The following is a 12344-nucleotide window of genomic DNA, read 5'->3' on the forward strand; positions in this document are numbered from 1 at the left end:
TTCCCTTAACTCAGAGAAAGTTAATAATCCCAGTTAAGCGACTGATCCTGTGAGGTAATGAGTACCCTCTGAGGGCTCTCATCTTCTTGCAAGATCAGGCCCATAAACAGGATCTCATATCCAGTAGTTCCAGAAAAAGATGAGGAACAGGTAGAACATGAACACATAAGTTTCCCATTGTTTTCATATTCCTAACTATGCTATAGCACATGCTGCTTATTTAGCCCTGTTCACAGTTTTAGTATATTTTAATTCATACTTAATAAAACATTACAGATAATATATGACTTCACACCAAGACAGACAACAATTTTCAGGTGAATTCCTTGTAGCAGAAGTTCATCAAAATACAAAAATGAAGGTTTACTAGTTTGACACTTTAACAATAGGATTCTTTCAAAGACTGTCAGTTAGTGAAGTACTGTATGTAATGACAATCTGTCTACCCTGATTCAGACTATACAGTGACAGCGTAGATATGAAAAATGTGTGTTAAATCCCTAATTTTTTTTTTACCAAATCATTGCATTTTCCTGAGTAATTTTTCTTAAAACACAAAACAGATTCAATATATTTAGGCTTGGAAGGATTACAATTTTATCAGTAAATGTACATTTACACACACACACACACACACACACACACACACACACACACACACACACACACACACACACACACACACACACACACACGTATTTCCATGGATGATGACTGAAATTTACAGCTAGGCGAAGTTAGAAAAATACAAGATAATGGTGCTAGAGAACTTGCTAGAATTTGACTTATGGATATTTACTTTGTATATTCTGACGTGATGTGACAATTTGTGTTTTAACACTTCTGAAGCTTTAACTTCTTGAATCTCAACGTCTCCTGTCATTAAATAATTATTGTCTGACCCCCCACACACACACAATAATTTCCTGCAACTGTGAAAATTTAAATTTATAACTTTTTTTTAAAAAGTGCTTAAAAATAAACAGCAACGTTATCCATTAAAATTATTTTAAAAAAATAAACTAATTCTGCCAAGCCTAAATATATGGTATGTTACACTGTACCTCTATATTAACCTGAAAAATGATACAAACATTTAACTGCACAAAAGTGATATGCCAAGCTGCCCTGAAGACAAACTTTTTGAAGAAAATTTAAATTACATGAAAAGAAACCCCAGGATATTTTCTTAAATTTTCAAAAAAGAATACCATATAGAGGTGACACTAAAATGAGAGTAAACACAGATTTGTTCTTCAAAGTTCCATGGTTGTATTCTACATGTTGTACAAATACCAGTTAACTTACCAACCAGAGAAAACATCCCAAGATTGTGTGGAGTCGTCAGAGATTCCATCCAGGAGAAAGGACAGCAGTTCAAAAATCAAATAGCTACATTCACTACATTATGAAGTGAATAAAATTCAAGCTGATAGTACAGAATTAAAACATATTCATTTTCCAGGAATACTGGACAACAAAAAGCCTAGCAGAATGGAAAAATTTGGAAAACTCAAAAGACTACACTTCAAAAATAAAACCGAAATGCTAATACTAATCATACTAAATCCCTATGATGAAACTATACTTGTCATACAATTCAATTTACTTTCTGTTTACAATTTATGAGAATTTTGATTGTTATCACTCAGTGACATATTAGGTCATGACAATAGATGGATATGAAAACCATACAACTCCTTCAGCCTTTAGGCTCCATTACTGCAAAGGTTTACAACATGTGTTTACCTTTATGTACTGTGAGCAGTTCCATTTGATTTCAGTGGGACTATACACAGTGAATGAAGTTAACCACATGTATATGTTTTTACAGGATCTAGGTCAGGAGTAGGCAACCTATGGCACGCATGCCAAAGGCAGCACGAGAGCTGATTTTCAGTGGCACTCACACTGCCTGGGTCCTGGCCACCGGTTCGCAGGGCTCCTCATTTTAATTTAATTTTAAATTAAACTTCTTAAATATTTTAAAAATCTTATTTACTTTACATACAACAATAGTTTAGTTATATATCATAGACTTACAGAAAGAGACCTTCTAAAAATGTTAAAATGTATTATTGGCATGCGAAACCTTAAATTAGAGTGAATAAATGAAGACTCGGCACACCACTTCTGAAAGGTTGCCGACTCCTGATCTAGGTCTTAACCGTAGGTTTTTAAAATCAAGTGTTCTGTATTTTATGTACCAGATCTAGTAATTATACTCCAATCCATTGTTTCTATAAAACTGATATACTGAATTGATGTAATATTACCTAGATACCAAGTTGTCAAATTAAAAAAAGGAGTGTTTATTTTGTATCTATCTGCAGAAAACAGCATATTTGCTACACTGCAGCTTAGCAGACCAGGTAAAATACTCGGAATGCTGCACTTGTGTTATGATGAACAGCACTCTTACCTCGTCTTCCCTCGAACACATCACTAATTTCTCTTAACAACATGGACATGTCACTCAGCTGGGACTCCCAAGCCTCACAGAACACATCAAGATTTTCTTTTGCTATCTTACTAGATGGATGTAATGTCAGTGTTTCTGCAGCAGAAATTATCTGAAAAAAAAATGCAATAATAGAGCAAGAAATGTTAAAAAACCCATCTTCTTATGTAATGTTACAGGCTAATTTGCAAATGCCTCCACACACAAAACAAGAAAAAGTCAGTATTAAGAAAGGGTTAATACTACATCTGTTGAGCAAAACCAGTTATATTTCTAAGGCCTTTTGCTGAAACATTCTGGTATTAAATATATTTGTGAATACGCAGTTTTTTTAAAATCATCATGGACAAAGAGTTCTAGCATATTAGACAACAGGAAAGAGAAGTAAAAGAATACAAGTATTTCATGACATGCTAATCTTAGTTTTATATCCTGCAAACTATTACAAATTTGAATAATCTATACATGTGCAAATAATCCCACTGAAGTCAGAAGACCCATGTTCATAAGTAAGGATTATTCATGTATAAAGGTCTGCAGAATTATACCTGTGGAACATGTTGCTTGTTAAAACTAAGTGCATGACATTTTCAACTCTTCCACACTAGTTTGTTATATTCTATCAAAATTAGTTTAGTTTATTGAGATTATGTAACATTTTTATAGTGTTATAGTAGCCATCTTGGTCTCAGGATATTAGAGAGACAACATAGGTGAGGTAATATATCTTTTATTGGACCAATTTCTGTTGTTGAAAGAGACAAGCTTTCAAGCTTACACAGAGCTCTTCTTCAGGTCCGGGAAAAGTGACAACTAAATACAAGGTGGAAGAAATGGTTACTTCCTTTAACTATGTTTCTTCAAGATGTGATGCAGACTTGTATTCCACTTACATGTGTGTGCGCCCAGCATGCCGGAGCCAGAGAATTTTGCATAGTAGTACCTGTAGAGGGGCAGCACTTGGGCCTCATGGCCTTAGCCCCTCCCGTGGCTATATGAGGCAGCATCACCGCAACCCTCAGTTACTTCGCACTGAATGCCCAGAGACTAAAATTCAAATGCAGAGGGGATGGAGGATGAGTCATGGAATACACGCCTGCATCACGTCTTGAAGAACCACAATTACTGTCAGCAGCCACTTCTTCAAATACAGGCAGCCGTATATTCCACTTAGGTGACTCACAAGCAGTACCCATCCCTGGAGGCAGGGGTCAAAGTCTACTTAAACGAGGATTGCAGGACCACCCTACCAAAACTTTCATCCACTCTGGAAGATGCAATAATGGCATAATGGTGTGTAAATGTTTGTATGCATGACCACATAGCAGCCCTGCAAATGTCCAATACTGAGATGTCACTGAGGAATGCTATTGAGATCCATTGTGCTTTCATAGAACAAGCTCACAACTACTGAGGAGGCACAGACAAAGCTATTTCATCTGCAATCTTGATATAAGACATTATCCATCTAGAGAGAGCCCGTGAAGAGACTGCTTTCCCTTTCATACCATCTGCATATGACACAAAGAGGCAAGGCAAAGCATGAAATGGTTTAGTCCTGTCCAGGTAGGAGGCTAGACATTGCCTGACATCTAACATATAGAGATGCTGCTCTTCTGGAGATGAATGTGGCTTAGGAAAGAACACAGGTAAATATACCTCCTGCTTCAAATGCAACTGAAAAACCATTTCAGACAAAAATTTTGGATGTGGCCGTAAAGTCACTTTTGTCCTTGGAGAACTGTGTATAAGGAGGCTCCGCCATCAGAGTCTGCAACTCATAGACTCTCTTTCTGGATGATATTGCAACCAGCAGGGCTGTCTCTAGGGGGCTGCGGGGCCCAAGATAAAGGTTTCTCTCTGCCAGGGGTGCTCCCCCTGCCCCCACTCCACCCCTTTCCCCCAAGGCCCCACCCTACCTCTTCCCACACCCACTCCTCCCCGCCCCTTCCCTGCCCCCATCCTGCCTCTTCTCCACTCAATTCCACCCACCCCCCCAAACGTGCTGCGCCCTTGCTCCTCTCCCCTACCCCCCCAGCGCCTCCTGACACTGCTGAAACAGCTGATTGGCAGTAGGTGCTGGGAGGGAGGGGGAGGCGCTGATTGGCAGGGCTGCTGGCTGGCAGGAGGCGCTGGGGGTAGGGAGAGGTTGGTAGGGGGCTCCTCCTCGCCTCCCTCGCCTACTCACCTCACCTCCCCATCCACCACCTCACTAAAACGCAGGGCCTGGGGCAGTCACCCCGATTCACTGTAACCCAGGAGAGCTCGGGCTACCAGGAATGCAGTTTTCTGACACAAAAGTGGAAAGAGACAAGATGCCAGGGGCTTGAATGGAGGTCCCATTAAAGTCACTTGGACCATGTTAAGGTCGCACAGAGGAAATGGCTCCCAGATCGGAGGATGGAGATGAAGAAGCTCTTTTAAAAATCCTGCTACTATGGCATCGGAGAAGACTGATCTTCCCAGAATGGGGGGATGAAATACTGCTATTGCTGCCAGATGTACTCTCAATGAGCTAAGTGCAAGGCCCAGCAACTGAAGGTACAGAAGTACTCCAAGATGTACTCAACAGAAACCAATGTCAGTTGAACTCCCTGGGCCAACAACCACACTGAAAACTGCATCCATTTAGTTGAACAGGCCATTCTGGCAGAGGGCTTTGTACTGCTGAATAGGACCTGTTGAACAGTCTCCGAACACTGCATTTTCTCCTCATTTAGCCACGAAGCCAGCCATGCCAGGAGATACAGGGAGCTGAGCACAGGATATATGGTGCAACCATGATCCTGGGTGAGTAGCTCAGGATGGAGAGGAAGGGGTATGGGAGACTGAATTAACAGCACAAGAAGATCGTACAACAAACACTACCTTGGCCATGCCACCTTTAGCTTGAGGATTACATGTGGAATGATCAGGAGAAAAGCATACAGGAGAACGGACAGCAAGCTGAGGTAGAAAGCGTCAGATAGAGTTTGGACCGAGGCCCGCATCAAGAGCAGAACAGATGACATTTCCCGTTGTCCCTTGCGGCAACCAGGCTGATCAACGGAATTCCCCAAGCTGCAAAGATGACCCAGAGAATGTTTGTCTTCAGAGACCACATGTGAGTCAGGAAAAAATTTTTCCTGAGATGGTCTTATCAGAGTGATGCTCTCCTTGATGGAGAACTAACTACCACAATCTGATTGCCTACTGGCAGAGCATCCTGGAGTGTGCTCCCCCTTTCCTGCTCACATGATACTTCGTGGTGGCATTGTGGGTAAGTATGTGAACCATGAGTCTGAGATACAGTACAGAAAAGCAGGTGATGCATTGTAGATGGCCCAAAGCTCCAGCATATTGATATGCAGTGAGAACTCCTGCTCTGACTAGACTCTGAAATTTCAACGACCCCAGATGTGCTCCCTAGCCCATTAGGGAAGTGTTAGTGACAACAGACCTGATTGAAAAGGGCCAGACGAAGGGAACACCCTAATAAACATTCTCTGGAAGCTTCCACCACTGCAAGGAGTCCAGGATCAGTGGATGGACACAGACCAATCTGTCCAAGGAGTGAAGAGTCGGATGGTAAACTGTCCTGGTCCACAATTTAAAGAGGTGAAGAGGCAACGCTGCAAACTGTTGGCTTGCATGCAGATGGTTCATGTGCAAAGAGAATCAGGCACATCTGAACTGTGATGGAAGGTTGAGACTGCAGGCTGAAGCAAAGGTAGTGAATTGCCTGAAAACGGACAGTTGGTAAAAATGTTCTTGAATTTGGAGAGTCTTTTAAGGCACCAGTGAACTCAATTTTCTTAGCAGGAACCAAAGTTGACTTCCCAGTGTTTAGGATGAGACATGGATGGTCAAGCAAGCACAGTGTAGTGCTGACGTGAGAAAGGACTTCTTTGGACCTGCCCCTCAGTAACCAGTCATCCAGATATGGGAAGATGTAGATTCCTTTCTTCCTGAGGTATGTTATCACCACCACCATGTAGTTGGTAAAAACCCCAGGGGCAAAAGAGAAGCTGCAGGGAAGCACCTAATACTGAAAATGGTGCTCCACTATGACGAATTGAAGGAATTTTCTGTGTCTCAGCAAAACTGACACATGAAAGTAGGCTTATGGAGGTCCAGAGCAGCAAACCAGTCATTCAGAGACAACGCAGGGAGGATAGTCGATAGAGTGACCATTTGGAACCTCGCATATCTGATATATTTGTTGAGGCCATGAAGGTTGAGGACAGATCTTACCCTTAGAGTCAAAATGGGTGTTTGTGGATGAGAGGATGGTGCCAGAGGAAGGAATGTTGACTGGCCAAACTGTGGATCTGAATGCCACCTCCTCTGAGACCTATGCCCCTTTCTGAGGTAGTCCATCCATCTCAGAGAGAGGCTACGGACCATACTGCTGCTGCTGACAACTACTATAGTGGCACCCCTGCACTGCTCATGTATACCCCTAAGGACCATAAGGTAGCCTGAGAGTCCTTGAAGGAGTGCAGAGAGTCTCATCTGTCTTTTCTGAAAAAATCACTCTGCTGTTGAAGGGCAAATCCTCTTTGGCCTGTTGCATATCGAGAACAATATCTGAATTCTGCAGACCGGATACCTTTCTCATGGTCACTGTTGAGGCCATAACTCTGGCTGAAGTATCCATGACGTCCCGTGCGGACTGCAGCAAAGTCTTAGCCACCAACAGCCTTCAGTGATAAATGCCTGAAATTCCGTCCTCAAGTCTTTTGGCAGCTGGTCCACAAACTTAAGACATAACCGTCCAGTTCACAAAGTCACATTTGGACAGGAATGACAGTTGGTTAGCAATGTGCATCTGCAAAGAAGCGGTGTAAATCTTCCTATCCATCGGTCCATCCATTTAGATTCTTTATCCTTGCGAGTGGACTTAAATCTGCCCTGCTCGGTTCTATCATTCACCATGGTTATGACCAGGGAATTTGAGGCTACATATAAGTTAAAACCTTCAAATCCCTGCACCTGTATGAAGTAGCTTTTCCCCATGTGCTTTGCAGTAGGTGGTACTGAAGCCGGCGTGCTCCAGAGAACCATAGCATACTCTAACAGCACAAGGTTAATAAGGAGGGAGATTCTCTCGGGGCAGATGGCTGCATGATATCAAACAGCTTATGGGTATTCTGCAGCAACTCTGCTTGAATACCCAGGGAAGCAGCCACATGCTGCAAAAGGCCCTGATATGCCTTGAAATCTTCCAGCACCAAAGGAGAAGAGGAGCCAGACACCTTGGAATTGTGCTGGGACAAAGCTGAAACAGTAAACTATGCCAGAGCTGGATCCTGCTCCAGGACTGACAGACCTGGACAGAATGACTTTGGAGGCTCCACAATGGGAAGGCACACTGGTGCCTGGGCCAAGACAGAGCAACAGTCACCACCACAAACCTGCTCAGTAATCTCACCTCAGTGCAAGATGAGGAGAGGGACCTCCGTGACCAAGAATCACCACATGGATTACATGGAGTTCATTGGTATAGGTAGGGTATCAGTTGGCCACTGGTCCCCATCACAACCGTAAGATGAATGCCAATTCTGGTACCATAGTGCTCCATGAATGGCCTGCGATGCAGGTCAGATGATAAAAAGTGAAAGGAGGAAGACCCCAACCTGGATGCCGAAGAGTCCTCGGCTTCAGGGGAGAAAGGTGGAGCCAGCTCTGAGGTTGTGAGCAATTGGTCTGACTTATCTGTAGCCCAGAATGAACAGGGAACTGACAGCGATGGCACAAACGGTACTGGTGGTATCAAATATGCCTTTGTCATTTCCAGCGCTGGCAGTGGCGTCGACCCTGAAGTTGACAGTGATACCGAGGTGACTGACGGGGCTGAAGTGCAGGGCGGTGAGTGTCACCTCAGTAATATCAGTAGCACCCAGAGCAGGGACACTGAAGAAGTTCCCAGCACCAAGCAGGTCCCTTGCGCAGAGCTTGGCACCAGCCCCACTTCCACTGACCATGGAAGGGAAACATCAAGATGCCATGCCGATAGACCCATAGGTTCAGCAGCCTGCCCAGCCAACAGGGCTATAAACAATGCAGCCCTGCCAAAGTCCAGGACGAAATGAGAGATGAGACAGAAAGGAAGAGGAGGGCCACTGCCGTCTGATATGCCACCAGTGTGTAAACAGCCAGTGCTGGCATTGCACTCGTTGGTACTGGACTTGAGGGATGCTTTGGGGCCAGAACTGGAGTCGACAGTGTGGAGTCACAGACCTCCTTGTGTGGTACCAGGAAGCAGCTGACAGGACCTGTTCTTCTCTTACATCAGTATTCACATGGTGCCAGTTCGTGCTCCTTCTGGAGGAGGCAGACAAGTCCCCATGCAACCTGGAGTGACCTGGATCTGTCGTATGCAACCTTTTCATCAGCACACTCAATGGGGAATAACTCCTCCCTTTCTTCAGAGCACAAAACAGCAGCAGCATCAGAACCCAAGAACGACCTCTGATCCAATTTAGGCATCAGTGCTGAAGCAGGCTGAACGGCCTGTTCAAGCAGGTGCTGCTTTTGACAAAAGATCCCTCACCTAGTATTGCGAATGATTTGCAAATCGAACACGATGTGGGCTTTGCCTAGGCACAGAAAACACCATGTGTGGGGACTGTTGTTGAAGGTCACTACCCCACACAGCAGACACTGTTTAAACCCTGGTGAGGATGTCACCAGGGAAATAATTAAACTAAACATAACTAACACTATACTAAGAGTATGAATTAGCCATATACAACTAGAAAAGTCACTAAAAAATAGCGAGGTTGTGAGGTTAGGAACTACACAGAGCGCCCACTCCAGCCAGGGCGAGGGGGGTCAGGGAAACGCAGCCTCATGTAGCCGGGCGATGAGGCAAGGAGGGGGGCAATGGCCACAAGGTTCGAGTGCTGCCCCTCTAGGGGTACAACTAGATAAAATTCTCTGGCTTTAGTGCGCTACGTGTGCACATACCTAAGTGGAATACGCAGCTGCATCTACTCAAAGAACAGACTGTTTAGCATAAGTAGTTAACACACAAGCTTGAAAGCTTGTCTCTCTCACTGACAGAAGTTGGCCCAATAAGAGATAATACCTCACCCACACTGTGTGTCTAATATAATTAATGACTAATAATAAATACTTAGCACTTTAAAAGAAGCTATTTGTGTTTTACATGGGTATCCACAGGCAGGCACATAGATAAACATACAGTGAATGAAATATTAGGTACAGTATTGCTGTACATAGGTAAGGATGCAATATTTGATGCAGTATTGTTCTACATAAAAATATACAGTTACCTGTGCATATACTCGTGTGACAACTGCAAAGAAAATGTATCCACAGGTACTTACAAATGAGGAGTCAGTGTTTGTAAATTCCATTTTATATATAAAGCACAATGTAAATAATAATTACTATTATTAGGCACAATATTGTTAAGCCCCTGAAGTAGCTGGTGGGCTGTGTTTACATGTGTAGTAGTGGCATAATTTTATACTTGGGTAAGCACGGAGGTGTAAACTTTTAGTGGGTGAAATTCATCCCTGTACAAAGGGCCAGTGAAGGCCTATGTACCAATAAGCCCTATTTAAACTCTCAAAACAGGAATTAAATGATTTATAAGCTTTATACTGGTCCCCTGCACAGAGGTGAAAATTGCCCTACATAAATAAGAGACTGACTGGTCAGATCTTTGGGTGGGTTGTGGCCACTTTGCAATGCACTGCTACCATACTTTGGCCGCAACACTCAAGCGAACGGCCCATGAAGGATAACCTAAGTGATCCTGCAGTGGCACAGGAGCTCTGATCACACAATCTCCTTGCTGCTGGCATGGTGGGAAGAGGGATCCATAGTCACTGAAAAGGAGGTCATGGTGAGGATACCACTACTCTACATCTGTCCTGGGCTAATATTCAGCCCAAAGTGGCTGGTATAAGCCAGCTTAACTTAAAGCAGACTCATGCCGGGAAAGCGCACAGGGTATGTAGGAGCTTTATTGCAGCTTTCCACAGTCTTCCAAAATGTCTAGAACACAAATCAAGATGTACCAGAAGATCTAGCTTGGACATCTGTCTAGAAATATTTACATTGCCTCCTACTTGTAATACTTTCAGTACGCTTCTTTGTGAACTGAACTGGCATGCATCCAAGAACATATGTTGAATGTTTATCTTAGTGTATATCCATTTTACAAAATTCTACTTAAAATGTGATCAAATGAAAGGTAGGCATACCTGTGGGCCAATGACCTGAAAGGTGTCTTCTGCATGTATGCAAGTAATTTCAAGTGGCTCTGTTCCAGAAACATGCCTCAACAAGCGACATGTCTAAGAAAAAAGTTAAGATATTTTGAAGAGTAAATAATATTATAAATAAGATATATTAAAGAAGGGTACACAGCAGTAAAGTTTATTCTCTTAACCTTAACCTGATCACGCTTACATATATTTATGTTTCTGGTAGCAACTCCAACATTTAGGTTGCTTAGCACTTTCCACATTAAAAATTCTTGCAAACTTTTTTTGAGAAGGTCTAAAAACTTCTATCATTTGATTCAGGCTTATGGATTTTGACAGGAAGAAAGCCCACAGGCCAGAGAAGTGCCTTTTCTATGTCCAGGGAAATTCTGGCTGTGATAGAAACTTTTGAAAATCACTATTTCCATTCAGCAACTTACCTTGTCAGTAAAATGTTGCTAGAAAGTTAAGTAATAATGAATATAAATATTTTAATGTAAGGTCAGACCTGTACCACCACTAAACACCACTACTGCATTGTGATCCATAAGTCCAGGCAGCCTTTCAAAGGGTATGTCTACACCACAATAAAACACCCCAGCTGTCCTGGGTCAGCTGACTCGGGCTCATGTGGCTACACAATTGTAGTGTAGATGTTCAAATTTTGGCTGGAGCCTGGGCTCTGGGACCCCGTGAGAGGGGAGCCCACGCTCCAGCCTGAGCTTGAAAGTCCGCACTGCAGTTTTATATCGCAACAGATTGAACCCAAGTCAGCTGACCTGGACCAGCTAAGAGTGTTTTATTGCAGTCCAGGCATCCTCTAAGAGGGGAGGGGAAAGAGAAAGCTAGATCAGGCTCCATACAGTAACTGCCCCCCAGAGCCAGGACATGCTGTCGTCGCCTCTTCCTCATCCTCCAAGGGCATCACATGGGGAAGGAACTCCCTCACACCCCAGAAGGGGAGCAAACAGAGCTGGGGGAGGGGTGTGTGATTCCTCCAGCAACAGTCCAAATTTAGCACATGGCTCCAGCAGCCCATTTCTCCCTCCCTCCCCCATACTGGGACAGCCTTCTTCTGCTTCCAGCTAAGTCTACTGACGGTGCATGATGGGAGGGGGCTGTTACAGTTGTGTATATAATTTTTTTACATTTTTCCATATTTAACCCACTCACACTACATTAAAAACACTACACCTCTACTTCGATCTAACGCTGTCCTTGGGAGCCAAAAAATCTTATAGGTTATAGGTGAAACTATGTTATATTGAACTTGCTTTGATCCACCAGAGTGCGCAGCCCCTCCCCCCTGGAGCACTGCTTTACCGCGTTATATCCAAATTTGTGTTATATCGGGTGATGTTATATCGAGGTAACAGTGTATTTAGTTACAAAGTCTAATATTGGAAAGTTAAAAAATTCCAGAATTTATGTTGGCTGTGAAACCTTAATTCTGCATCCTTGTGGGTATGCATTACGACACAGTCTTTAATTACTTGAGTAAATTCCCCCTTCCTCCCCTGCCCCCAGACCCCACCTCATTCATCACACAGGATGGAGAGCATTCAGAGAATGAACTAGGGTTGTACAGTGAATAAGGCTGTTCTCTGTAGAAGCTGTCAAGTGTACAGAGAAAAAAGACAGGGAACTGCAGAAAGAGAAAA

At 43.4% G+C, this 12344-nt stretch overlaps 1 protein-coding gene across 2 annotated transcripts in view; it reads right to left on the reverse strand.

The window, feature by feature from the left end:
- CTNNAL1 (catenin alpha like 1) overlaps window positions 1-12344 on the reverse strand; it is a 165714-nt gene that overhangs the window by 34135 nt on the left and 119235 nt on the right. For both annotated transcript variants that reach the window (XM_030551619.1, XM_030551620.1), the window contains exons 10-11: window positions 10681-10773; window positions 2423-2573 (exon numbers count right to left, since the gene is read on the reverse strand). In XM_030551619.1, coding sequence (XP_030407479.1) covers window positions 2423-2573; window positions 10681-10773 — 244 coding nt within the window. The remainder of the gene's footprint in view (window positions 1-2422; window positions 2574-10680; window positions 10774-12344) is intronic.

Source organism: Gopherus evgoodei, chromosome 2 (genome assembly GCF_007399415.2).
Source record: "Gopherus evgoodei ecotype Sinaloan lineage chromosome 2, rGopEvg1_v1.p, whole genome shotgun sequence".
Taxonomy (NCBI): Eukaryota; Metazoa; Chordata; order Testudines; family Testudinidae; genus Gopherus; species Gopherus evgoodei.